The 14,119-nt window shown below is 39.8% G+C and overlaps 1 protein-coding gene across 1 annotated transcript; it reads right to left on the bottom strand.

The window, feature by feature from the left end:
* Positions 1-918: 918 nt before the first annotated feature.
* On the bottom strand, positions 919-12,342 carry LOC139731586 (cysteine sulfinic acid decarboxylase-like). The gene is made up of 12 exons (XM_071642475.1): positions 12,207-12,342; positions 11,855-11,980; positions 10,843-10,933; positions 10,233-10,339; positions 8,948-9,063; positions 7,905-7,984; positions 6,905-6,959; positions 5,852-6,112; positions 5,025-5,227; positions 4,214-4,265; positions 3,309-3,398; positions 919-1,098 (listed from the first exon to the last, which is right to left on the bottom strand). Exons 1-12 carry the CDS (start codon positions 12,340-12,342, stop codon positions 919-921), a joined length of 1,497 nt encoding a protein of 498 aa, XP_071498576.1.
* Positions 12,343-14,119: the final 1,777 nt, after the last annotated feature.

A 14,119-nucleotide genomic window follows, 5' to 3' on the forward strand; every position in this document is an offset into this window, starting at 1 on the left:
CGGGTGAAGAATCTTCCCCTGAGAAGATTGTGCCTGTTAAGACGCAACACAAGAATCACTGTATGCGTCACGTCCAATTGTAAACATGACCTCACCAAAGACAGTTGAAGAAAATATGATAAACGCAGGATAATAAGTATGCCAATTTCAATTTTAATATTCAAGTCGATTTCGAAGTTGCGATATGGAACAATAAGTCGAGTATAAAACATGGTTTTACTCGGCGAGAAGAAGAAGAAAGATAGAAACCATAATACATGATGTGATACAGACATTTACTGACATGGCATTGTCAGCACAAACATGACAAAAATTAGACATTTACGACGAGAAATACAATTTGTCAAGTTTCCCGATACAATTACAGTCATAATTTCTTGCACATTAACGATGATTTTTTTTTTTTTCATGGCAATGATTTATATTCTTGCATAGATGCTATAACGAGAAGCTGATGTAGGCCTATAACCGCCAAAAGTAGTGACATCACCAGAATATTACAGGATCATATTGAGAGATGACGATTATAACTCTTGGCAATTAAATTCGGCATACCAAAGATTTGTATTAAGAGAAATCATCACCGCTGCCCACACGGTAGTACGATCAAGAGAAGCGGATAGAGATTTAGGTACCTAATAGAGATTGAGGTACCTAATAAGATAGACAGACAGACAGACAGAAAGATACATTGATTGATTGCAGACGGACAGATTAGATAGATAGATGAATTGATTGATTGTAGACAGATAGATAGATAGATAGATAGATAGGTAGATAGATAGATAGATAGATACTAGTAGATAGAAAAAGATACAAAGCTGGTCAGATGGACCGACAAAGAAAAAAAAAATCATTACGTCCTTAGCGACAAACTGTTTTTTCCATCATCGAGATCGTTTTTTTTTTCCTCTGCGATCACACTTGGATGTCTCTCCCCAAACGGTCGACTTCCTCGATGACCTTAGCGATGCTTTCGTTGGTCATCCTGGCGTTGCCGACGCCCACCTTGAAGAAGTTGACCTTGGTACCGTTCGGCTGGTATGTGATGAGCATGGACCCTTCAACTGTCATGGCTTCCTTGATCGCTGGGGCCACCTGCAAATTGGCAACACGTGACAAACAGACACTTACATCAAAGTCTCGTAGAGAATGAAGGTTCAACGCAGGCCCCCTACACTATACATGTATATTCAAGCTTAGTTTTAATATTCAGCTGTGCTGGTTAAAGGACATAAAAAGTAAAAGAACATCTTCATGCGGCTAAACTTTTAATAATGATTTTAGAACATTATGGACATCTCTTGACACCAGTGGCGTATCTAGGGGGGGGCAAGGGGGGCACGTGCCCCGGGCGCCACTCCTTGGGGGCGCAAAAAAAAAACGAAAAAAAAAAGAAGAAAAAGAAAAAAAAACGAAGAAGAAGAAAAAAGAAAAAAGAAAAGAAGAAGAAGAAAAAACTCGCCCGGAAAGGGGGGGGGGGGGGAGGGAGAATGGTGGGGGGGGGGCAGGAAACCAAATCAAACAAGATAAAAACAAAACATGATGATGACGCATACAAAATGACAATGTTTATTGTGTTCACACAAGAATTCCATGTTCTGTCAGCTGAAATACAAAAATTTTCGGCTCGCTCGCTGCGTTCGCTCGCCAAAATTTATATAAATAAAGAAGGTAAGAACAAAACGTGATGATGACGCGGACAAAATGACAATGTCTATTGTGTTCACACATGTCATTTTATACTTAGCAAAATGTTTCACGGAGCAGCGGCTACAATTTCTTTCGTTCTGAAGCGATCGCTAATTGGATCAAAAGAATGCGCCAACGGTTTCGAACATACGGGGGGGGGGAAGGGGGCGCAAAAAAAAATAAAGCAAGATAAGAACAAAACGTAATGATGACGAGGAAATGTGCAAATTTTGGCTCACTCGCTCGTACAATTTAGAGTATTTTTTTTCAAGTCCACAGTTTGTTGGTATAAATCGTTATCTATAAGGCCGTCACTATTATCTTGATTAGGATTGTAAGATTAAATAAGCAAAAAATGACGAGAATTCAATGTTTTGTAAGCTGAAATACAAAAATTTTCGGCTCGCTCGCTGCGCTCGCTCGCCAAAATTTATCCAAAAAAAGAAGAAGAAGAAGATAAGAACAAAACGTGACGATGATGCACACAAAATGACAATGTCTATTGTGTTCACACATGTCATTTTATATTAAGCAGGAAAAATGTTACACGGAGCAGCGGCTGCAATTTCTTTCGTTCTGAAGCGATCGCCGATTGGATCAAGAGAGGACCCCAACGGTTTCGAACATATGGGGGGGGGGGAGCGAAAAAAAAAACGAATCAAAAAAGATAAGAACAAAACGTAATGATGACGCGGAAATATGCAAATTTCGGCTCACTCGCTCGTACTAATTTAGAGTACTAGTATTGTAAGTCCTCAGTTGGTATAAATCGTTATCTATAAGGTCGTCACTATATCTTGATTAGGATTGTAAGATTTAATAAACAAAAAATGACAAGAATTCCATGTTTTGTAAGCTGAAATACAAAAATTTTCGGCTCGCTCGCTGCGCTCGCTCGCCAAAATTTATCAACAAAAAAAAAAGAAAAAAGAGATAAGAACAAAACGTGATGATGACGTGGAAATATACAAATTTCGGCTAACTCGCGCGTACTAATTTAGGTTACTTTTGAAATTCCTTATGCAGTTTGTTGGTATAAATCGTTATCTATAAGGCCGTCACTATATCTTGATTGGAATTGTAAGATTTGATCAGCAAAAAATGACAAGAATTCCATGTTTTGTAAGCTGAAATACCAAAAATTTCGGCTCGCTCGCTGCGCTCGCTCGCCAAAATTTATCAAAAATCATTACATTTAAATCACCCTCAAAAGACCCCTTTAAAGTGCTTGAAAAAGCATATCATGTGGACTTTGTTTAAAGTCCCTACCGGGATGGGGTTGGGGTTGAACACTTTTTCAGAAATTAGGGGCGCAATTTTCGCGCTTGCCCCGGGCGCCGTTTTCCCTAGATACGCCACTGCTTGACACTTCACTAAAATTGTTTGATGCTCGAGGGTGATATAAACTTGGCATCATAATTATTATCACAAATCCTTTAGGCCGATATGCTGATGTTGTGGTAAGTCTACACGATGAAAGCAACTGGGTGAAAGTTAGGCAGACAGAATGGATAATATTGTGTGAGAGTGCATACTTTCGAATAGCTTCCTACTAATTCGTCCTGCCGAAGCGAGAATGTCCCTTATTGCATGTATAAGTAACCATGGGAACCAACCTTGTGCAATCTTTGCCAATATTCGGGTGTCCTTTCTTGACCTCGTAGACACTTCGGAATGTACCAGAAGCAGATGTTTGTGCACTCCGGCTAAGGGTCGAACACAAGATCTTCTTTGTCAACTTATAACAACAACAGTTGGCTAAAACAGGTATATGTGAAGGTGCAAACGTGCATGGGAATGGGTGAGCATAACGGTTTATGTTAAAGTCTTTTTACGACTATTTCAAATCATAAAGAATGTTTGTGTTCCATAATAAGCGCGTTTTGTATTGTGCCTCGAAGTAGTGCAACGCAGATAACGAAATAATTACTGAGTGAATACCCTGATTCCAAGCCGTATGGAGCGTCACTCGTGCTGAGTGCACAGGTCTAATGCGAATATCCAAGTGATCGCTGCACTGCCGTGAGGTGCTATCAGAGCATGATACACGTCTGAACGGGATCATAGGGCACGCTTAAAGTCGGGAAGATTTTCGAAAGTCATGGAGAGACACAGTGGTCATAAGCATTTTTCGGGAGCATAGTTGAATTTCAAGGCTTACAATAACCTGCAGGACGGGGTTTGACCATTTACACTCATGCCCGAACTCTTTGACGTGCATTATTTGTTTTATGAAATCGCAACGCAGAACCAATAAAAATCAAATCAAATCAAATCAAATCAAATCAAATTTCGTCATCATGTCACTGATATACTCAATACTGTTGGCAATCAGGATTCTCACACAGCCGCGTCAGAACAGCTTCCCCACCTCCATAACTCACAGGATGTTTCTGTATTACGTCCATACTTACTCGCATCCACGGTCGAAAGTCAAAACAGACAGACAAAATAAATATACAAGTAACTGGTAAAATGTGCTGTCCCGTCTTAATAAAGGTTTCGTTTGTTCCACGCTTACCTCCTGCACAAGTTCGAAGCCATCTGTTTCTCGGACCAGTTTTGCTAAATGTCTGTAGTGAAATGAGAGATAAGATGAGAATAATTATGACAGCAGAATGTTGTAGTTCTCGCGGAATATGAAAGTGATAATAGCTATACCTCATCATTCATCCACCAATAAAAGGTCACACTGACTTGTCAATACCTGAATACGAAAACAACGGAACTTTCATTTATGGAAGTTATTTCTACTGCCCTCCACCTGCTGTAAAAGTGATACGGATCCTTTCTTTTCTGCTTTCAAGAATCTGAAGAATCACCAAAAACCGGTGCCTACACTCAATGTAACCAAGTACATGTACAATTATCATTAGCAACCAGTTCTAAGGACAGACGTTCAAAGGACAAAAATGGGAAGTATTTGATATTTCTCTTCATTAATTTAGTCTTCGAGACCTCATACAAGACCTTCGATAACCGCGACATTACATCACTGGTTACTTGACTACACTAGTCAAAACAAACGAACATGCGCACACGGACACAGATCACAGGTGCACACGGTTACACTACACTTCTCTGCGAACACGTGCACTGGGGCACCGTTTCATAAAAGTTGTCAGCCCTGACAAGTTGTTAGTCTCTGACTCTCTGACAATTTCAGTAAAATCCTTGGTTTTGATTGGCTGAAAAACTCTGGTCACTGACTGCTACTTAGGTGGTTGCCAGAGACTGACAACTTGTCAGGGTGACAACTTTCATGAAACTGTGCCCTGGACTTCAGCGCTGGGCCACACAGCCACACATTTAGGCAAAGGGAACCAACCAACCTGGACACGGCGAACTTCTGGTCGATCTCCGCCTCGAATCCGAGGTTTCCCTTTGCCTTCCACATGAGCCACAGCTTGAAGACATCCACCTTGCGACCACACTGCAGCGTCTTATCGCCCGTGTCGTACGACATGTCGTAAAACTTGTCCTGCTGGAAGAGGTACTGTGCATGCGCGCTCATGCACTCCTTCATCAGGGTTTCCTGCAAAGGAAATGAGTAGTTCAAAGGTTGAAGTTAGAGTGTCATCCCAGCAGACATCCCTTCCCCTTTAAATGCTCATTAAAATATTTTTGTTTTATGGACATACAAAGAATGTATTTCATAACATTCCATAACATCCAAAAATAGATGGAAACACAATCACACAAAAGATCCCAGCATCGTTACATTTACGACATTTAAATACGTTATTTACTATATTGAACTGAATTGAACTGAATGGAATCGAATTGAATTGAACAGGTTTTATCACAATTCATGTCTAGTAGCCAAAGGCTGAATTACACATGTTTACAATCATAGTTATAAAAACAGATTATTTCAGTGCTCTGTACAAACAATGATATTAAGACATGATATAAAAAAAAAATACGGTGGTCACAAGTGGCAAATCACAAAACAAATGGTCGATCTGTAAGGGTACCAGCCCAATCCATTCTAGAATTGTTTTAACAAAAACGAAACAAAAAAGATAAAGAAAAAGGAAAATCAAGTTACATTACATTCCTGGGTATTTGTTTTTAAGGTCACCAACCCGAAGAGATATTGACTGATGACGATGTTTAAAGACTACTTAACTCTAGAACTTTCAGTTTTAAAACTCACATTGCCGTTGACGAGGAAGGACGAACACTGAAAGGGCACTCCCATCATTTTGTGAAGACACCACGTGACCGAGTTTACGCGGTGGATCCCGTGGAGCAGGTGGCGGTGGGTGCGGGACACGAGCGCGCTGCCGCCCCAGGCCGCGTCCACGTGCAGCCAGATGCCGTGTCGGCTACAGATGTCCGCCATCGAATCGATGGGATCGTAGCTTCCCAGGACTGTCGTGCCAGCGGTGGCGGCTACCAATAACGGGATTTCCCCCTGAAATCATGATGTCCCACATGGTACATCAATAAAATCGGAACTTTTAACTTGCAACTGATTGACAAGATTTGTCAATCAGTTGACTTGCATCAATTCGAATAATATTACGCAGTACCCGTTCCATGGCATAAAGTCCAGTCTGGAAGACTCTTCAGCTTATTGAAGGAGGGAGACTTTATAACCAGAAGAAGAAGAAGAAGAAGAGGAAGAAGAAGAAGAGGAAGAAGAAGAAGAAGAAACAGAACTGGATGTCTGACGGCAGCAAAGTGGTCTATCGTGGATCAAGACGGTGATCAGAAGGTCGTAGGTTCGAATCATGCACTGGTATGTATGCCCATAACTTCTTTTGTCATGGATACGACTATTCGTACTGATCAATTCAGTGCTTATTTACGTCGATGTTGGGCAATTTGTGAATCGGTTGCACTATAAAACAACTCTGCGCAAGAATTTCATCACTTTGAATCGTCGGTAACTTAAATTCAAATAAACTGGCTTGTTACGGTTATAAGCTCCTAAATGAGTTTGACACCAAAGCTTATTACGAACATGAATGCTATCCCCCCCCCCCCAACATCCCAAAACTCCCTTGCACGAAAGGAAAAAGGTAAACGAAGCGTAAGAAAACGTATGATTGCTTAATGAAAATGAGCTGATTGTCGCCTTCAAAGACGGTATATGTTAAAGTGCATAGCCCCTATTTGAAGTGTTCTCAAGAATTCCACAAGATAAACGCTTTCTATAGAGACTCCCCATTCCACCCACTCCACCGATTCATATGTGTCTTACCTGTTCTTTCGCTGACACGATCGCTTTCTCTAGCTCCTCCGGAATCATCTTACCTCTGTAAAATAGATACATGGAGGAGAAAAAATAATGAGACAGAACGGAAGATCCATGAATGGACAAGAATGATAAGTTGCATGTGAATGAATGGGTGAATGAATGAATGAATGAATGAATGAATGATTGATTGATTGATTGATGGAATAATTAATGGATGATTGATTGATAACTTGATCGACTAAGCGAGTGAATATGGCATATCGTAGCATATCGTAGAGGCACGAATGACCGGTTATGCCTATACAAAATATGTTAACTTTGTCATCACCATGTTCATATTCAATTCACAATTATTAATGCTTTTTCTTAGCGTATAATGTTTGGTATATTACAAGTATCGTTAATAAATTTTCTGGAGCATATATCAATCAATATTTCTTTCTAAAATATTTGTAATAAACTATGTCGTTTATGTACAGTTCGGCCTTCGGGCAGGGACACTAATGTCTTGATGATTAATGAAACCATTTTTCGAATCACTACTTAAAGGGATGGTACAGTATTGGTGAAGATGAAAATTGGGCTTTTAACTTTTTGCGAGATACCAAGAAAACACTTATGATATAGTACAGAACATACCATTTTAAGAGGAATTCAAAGTTTATTTGATGAAAATCGGGTTTGGAATGACTGAAACATTCAAAAACAAAGTAAAACAAAGCAATCGTAATAAAGTGTGGGTCCCACACTTTATTAGAATCGTCTTTTTTTGGATATCTCGGCCATTTCAAAACCAATTTTCATCAAAGAAATGTTGAATTCCTCATAGAATTACATGCTCTATCATATTTTACAGGAGGTTTCTCATTATCTCACCAAAAAAATGTTAGAAACCTGAAATTAGGTCTCAACCAAAACTATACAATCCCTTTAAACTGAATTGAATTCAATAATGAATTCCGCCCAAACAGACGCCTTTGATGGCGTTACCAACATTATTTACCTCTCGTCTGTTTTTACGATGACCACGTTCTCCGTGCCAATGCCCATAAACGCGGCGCCCTTCTGGAACGAATAGTGACCCTATATAGGAACGTAGGACGTACAAGCGGAGGGGGTAGAGAAGATAACAATACTCAGAGAGAAATTCTCAGCAATGATATACCAAACAGAAACTTCCACGAGCATTCAAGAACGTGTTTCACTTGATTGAATATCGCTCAGGAATCAATAACATATTAAAGTAATACATACGCAGACACAAGAGCTTCCATGGACAAAAATATTATATTGATGCAAACTCAATTAATGGATGCAAAATTTCGGAAAAGAAATCATGTTCACTGCGCAATAACAAACACACAAGTTAACAATAAATTCCAGACCGAAATGTTACATTAAGCATACCCCCCCCCCCCAAAAAAAAAAGACGTATAGTATAAAACAAGATACGTGCATAGCAGTTGTTTATCTTTGTCTGCTTTACAAAACTGATGATGATGGACTATATCTCTGCATAACGCATCCTTCCCTTGTCTGATATAGTCTTACTAGTGGAAGACAGTTACAGACATAAATAAAAGAAACAAAATACTCAAAAGGATTTCGTGATTTCGCTATACGATCGTGAAATATGAAAATATTTGTATATACCACCTCGGATGCGAAACAATTTTATATCTAAGAAATCCAAGTATATACGATCTATGCATTATGAAATTATTATGAATAGTTATTATCATAAACTTTATACTTCAGTATCGATCGTTCTTTCTTTATTCAAATTTCCCACCCTTTTCCTTGCAAATTTTCAGAAATAATATGGGACAAATTACAATATTACGACATAATTGGAAAGCATAGAGTCTGGAGACTTCGAAAATTCCACAATCAGACGATCAAAATTGTGTTAAACTAACATAATTTTTGATCAAGAAATCACAGAAGTCAGTACACACATACATATTTCTATATTATGATAAAGTGCAAAAGCATTGAGCGTAGAATTACAAATGTTATACGCCATCCAAGTGTACAATATCATACCTGGTCAGATACAAATATTTTGAGCGGCGCCGAGTGATAGTTCCCCTTGGCACGAAAGTTAGGGTCAAGTTTATGCCTCGCTAGGTTTACAGCAAACATATTGGCAAGGGATCCACCTATGAAGGAGGTCAGAGGTCAAAGGTTATTTGAAATTGGCGCCGACTTGAGCTGCGCAGGCCAGTGCCCACACTGTTCCATTACTTGCGTCATCGCAGCGGTTTTGGGTAAATGGTACAGTGCACTCTCGTTATAACGAGCACGGTTATAACGAAATTTCGGTTACAACGAAGTAAAAATTCAGGCCGCAACATGAATCCGCTCTTTTTAATTATTGCTTATTTGTTCGGTTATAACGAACTTTCGATGAAACGAAATAAAACTGCCGGTGCAGAGGACTTCGTTATATGACGGGAGTCCACTGTAATAGTCGCTGAAATGAATCATCCGAATGGAATGCAACTGGATAAAAGTTCATTTTGTTATAATCAGTTGCAAATTTTCTGATTGATTAGACTTTCGCCTGGTAGATCTATAGGTTACATCTGCGATCTAGTAGGCAAAAGTCTAATCAAGCAGGTTTTTTTTTTTGCAACTGATTGTGACAAAATGAACTTTTATCCAACTTGCAATAGTATTTCTCCAAACCAATCACAATATGTATTACTATCTTCGCCGCTGGCTACGGAACAACGCCCCTTCCCCCCCCCCCCCCCCAAAAAAAAGAAATACAAGCAAATAAAAAAAAAAGACATTGAAATAGACAAACAAACACATAATGTACAAAACTATGGGAATGTTTGAATACATACTAAACGATGCTTTTTCTGTAACTATGCCTTTCTGCTGTGATTATGTAAATTATCAATAGGTAAATGAGTTTGATTTTAATAGATGAGTGACCAGGATATTAACGTTCCAATGTCAATACGAATGAAGCAACATTATTTCTTCTATCCAGAAGCTTCTCATAAGTAACCAATATAAGTGACAAGAACTTATACATGACTCTCTCGTTTACCTCTCTGAGATCCTGAACAGCACAACAAGCAGACAAGCGATTGAATTCATGAGTAAATATGACAATATCATACACACTGAGATACATCGAGAACAATGCCTTGCTACCTTCCAAAGAAACAAAAAAGAATATAAAACAGTGGGATACAAGCGTTCTTCACTGATACACTTCAGGTCTTGTGCGTTCTTCCTCATTTCGCCTTTGTCTATACTTTTTTTTAAAAATAATAATAGTAAACGAATGAGAAATTAATATAAGCAGACTTACCAGGACAGAATATGCCATCGCCGCTCTCAAAACCACATAGTCTTCGCAGCTTCCCCAGTGTCTCACTCTCCATCAAAACAAACACCGGACCAACTTCAAAAGTATATCTACAGGACACAAAGCGTTACAAATAATGATAAACGCATGGATGGAGAGAGAGTCATAGTATACCAAACCTCGAAAAACCTCTAGAATATGAAGAGTTTGTTTGCAAAAACCGATAAGTCCATATTTGCCAAATGGAGATATTTGCAATTAAAGGTCTAGAAAAATAAGGAGAATAATAAGAAAAATTTTGCTTCTTTTGACCAATATATCATTTAAAAGGTATTATTTTGTACTTTATGACAGAGATCGTACTTCAAAATCTTCAAAAATGGACTTATCGGTTTTTGCGAATAAACCCTTCATATACTTCTATTCCACCATTGTGTGGTCTCTTCGACGGACATCGATCGTAAACACCTCATAACCACATTACGTGTATATGTTTTGCATCAAAAGAAACAAATCGATGTGAAACACGATACTTTTCCACTTCTGACATCCCACGAATACTGTTTTGATGAGATCAACGTTAGAAATGATAGAAACAGACGTTATGTCTTACTGGCTTGTATTCAAAACGTCAGTCATCCATGATGCTGCTAGTCCGTAGGGGTCTTGACCGTTGAAATTCGTATCGTAATACTGCGGGTGTGCTGTGCGATGAAAAGTGGAAAATGGGAGAGGAGCATTGTTATTATTATTATTATTATTATTATTGTCATCACTCGTATTACCTCCTCCAAGGATGGAGGTTATTTTTAATTGGCGTTTGTATGTTTATCACCTATAGTGTTTGTACGGAATTTTCCTTTTTTGGTAGCTAGTTTGTTTGTGTGTTTGCCTGTGTGCAAAATAACTCAAAAAGCTGTAAACGGATTTGAATGAAACTTGCAGGAAAAGTTGATCATGACTTAAGAAGCAGATCATTAAATCATGGTAGTGATCTGGGAATTTTTATCATTATTACTATCATTATGAAAATACTAAAAATGATGTTATTTTTATTTTTATTGTATTATTATTATCATCATCATCATTATTGTTGCTGTGTTGTTATTGTTATTAACATAGTTACTTGTCGCACTGTTTGGCAAGATTATGAGTTCAAATCGGCATTTTGATGTACAGTGTAATGAGGACTGGAAATGGGCATGGGTAATGGCGATGGAGATTGGGATGGTGATGGGGATTGGGATAGGAGACGGTGGATAGGGATGAGCTAGTGAGGGTGTATGGGGATGGGAATGGGGGATGTTAGAGGGGGGTGGTGGATGGGGAATGGCGGATGGGGGATGGGGGATGGAGAATGGTTGATGGTGGTGGCGGATGTTAGATGGGTTGAATGGTTGATGTGAGAATGGAGGATGGGGATAAAGGATGAGGGTTGAGGGATGGGGAATACTGAATGGTGGATGGCTGATGGGGACAGTGGTTGGAAATGTGAGTTGTGGAGAGGGATGGAGATGGATGATGGGGATGCCAGATAAGGTGATGACATTGGAGGGATTTAGGTGGGAAAGGGGGTGGGATAAAGAATTGGGAATTGAGCATGGGGAGGAAGGAAGGGAGCTTGCCTGTTTTCACGCTGTAGTTGAAAGTCTCCTGACAAAGGTCGAGAAGTCTCTGCGATGTTTCCGGCTTGTCGCGGATTTTAAAGTCGAAGGAAGCTTTAAGATCTTCTGGGTGCTGGAAGTCAACGACTGTCATGAGAATAATGATAAAAATAATACGATTAGATATCTAACGTCAAAAAAACTAAATTTGAATACTAACTACAGTGTATTCTTAGATTAATGACTCGAGATATGATTTGACGCCACTTGTAAAGAAGAGTTTCCATTTTATGGACAATAAATAAATGAAATTAATTTACTGATTTTGATAACCGCAACAATTGCCAGACTACATATTTACGGCCACACTCACCTTTACACTCGCCAGATAATGGCTTTCTGATGCCTTCTTCTAGTATCAACGCGAAGACCTTGGCAAGAAATTCCACTTCCTCGGACCTCTTCGAAGCCATCAAGGTACCCGGATATTCCTCCGCCTGATTCTCCATTGTGGTATTGAAACTCTGGTTTGATCTGCATGCGGGCCAGATATTACAAATCAAAAGTGAACCTGTTTCAGGCTAAAATTCATGGCGAAACTATTATTCTGGACCGATGAACAAAGTCACGGTGGAGCGCAATTTGACCCAGCTGCATCACACACCCATATACACACAGACACACACACATGCACAAATGATATGCAAATACAGCATTGACTGTCATAAACAGAAAAAAAAAACGTCTGACCACTTGCAACTTCCACGTGTCCTCCTCTACATGGCATTCTGACGCGAGTCCTGTGTATTTAGCTCAAGAAAACGTATAATTTCAGATGGATATAGTATTACCTCCCAACAATTTATTGACAAAGCTATTTGCACTGCCTGTTTAATACTTACCGTATAGATTCTCTGAATCTTGTCTCTCAGACACGGGTGATATCAAGAAAGAATTAAATAATACTAGCATTCTAAAACAAAACAAAAACTACACAGAAAAAAAAACCCGAGGTCGGTGAGGGAGATTCTGCTCTCCCTATTGCTGGCTCTTCAAACCGGTGTATAAAAACCCAACGGATCTCCTTTCCACTCTCTACGACAGTGATGCATGAGGCCAGAGTTGTTGTTGTTGTTGTTCATTTTCCATCTGTGAAGATGGCTGGATAGCCCATATTCAGCTACACTAAGCTGGTCTTCCATGGGGTCCAGTTGGATGTGGGGTAGGACCACTTCACCGGGTTAGACACCCTGCTCTTTGCGATGAATGAATGAAGCGGGATCTTTTACGTGCATGAGCTGTGACTCTCTCATACACGGGACCTCCATTTTATGTCCTATCCGAGGGACAGAGTGTTTTGCCTCTTGCTAGAGGGGACGGTATGTTTACACACAACATTGCTCAGTCCAGACTCGGGTTCGAACCCGGGCCGCGTGATCGTGAGGCAGACGCGCTACCGACTGAGCCAACTCACCGCTAGAGTCTAGGTGAACCGCCACCAGTTTATGATAATAAAGCACAATTATGTCGTATACAACATATGAAATAATTTATACAGCTATCTATTGCGTCCTTAATAGCTGATAATGACGTGCTGGGGTGTGTGTGTGTGGAGGGGCGGCGAGGGGGGGGGGGGGGGAGGGGTTCAAGCATTTTTGACGAGTTAGGATCCCGTGATTTAAATTCTGTGACAAGTGTTTGTGACAGAATTAGGCTGCGTTCACATAGAAGTATACTATTCGGGTATTCCGGGCTCGTTTTCGAGGGCACGCGAATAGCTTGAATCGAACGATAGGATTTCCTAACACCGGTTCACATAGGAGGGCACTATTCGAAAGTACCGAATACTATAGAATGTAGTATAGCATAGTGGGAATCGAGCTTGTTCGATTTTCTTGCAGCGTATACCGTCTCTCGTTTATGAAATAATGACAATTTTGGTCTGGATTTGCCCTTTAGCAAAAATAAGCATGTAGACTGACATTCTGATGCAGTTTAGAAATTGTTAATAAGATTTGCTGGGATGTAGGAGGAAGAAATCCTCACTGCATGGGATGGTGAGTTGACGGTGCGGGTGATGGTGTACTGGGTGCCCGAATAGCGAATAGCGAATTTAGCGAATAGCGAATAGCGAATAGCAAATACCGTATACTTCTATGTGAACGCAGCCTTAAGTATACGGGTTGGAGTCCCTCTAACACTCCCTGACAAGAAAGAAAGAAAGACTGATACGTGAATATTCAAGCTCATTGGTATCAAGTATGTCACCAACTTCGATGATCCAGG

The sequence above is a fragment of the Diadema antillarum genome, unplaced genomic scaffold, assembly GCF_040938485.1.
Source record: "Diadema antillarum isolate AM-2024a unplaced genomic scaffold, OU_Dant_1.0 seq00000381_RagTag, whole genome shotgun sequence".
In the NCBI taxonomy this organism is placed as follows: Eukaryota; Metazoa; Echinodermata; class Echinoidea; order Diadematoida; family Diadematidae; genus Diadema; species Diadema antillarum.

Coding starts and splice junctions, on each gene's coding strand:
- LOC139731586 (XM_071642475.1), bottom strand. CDS start 12,342: ATGGAGAATCAGGCGGAGGAATATCCGGGTACCTTGATGGCTTCGAAG. Junction 4,266..5,024: donor CAGAAGTTCGCCGTGTCCAG/GTTGGTTGGTTC, acceptor ATTTCACTACAG/ACATTTAGCAAAACTGGTCC. Junction 1,099..3,308: donor ATTGGCAAAGATTGCACAAG/GTTGGTTCCCAT, acceptor GCCAATTTGCAG/GTGGCCCCAGCGATCAAGGA.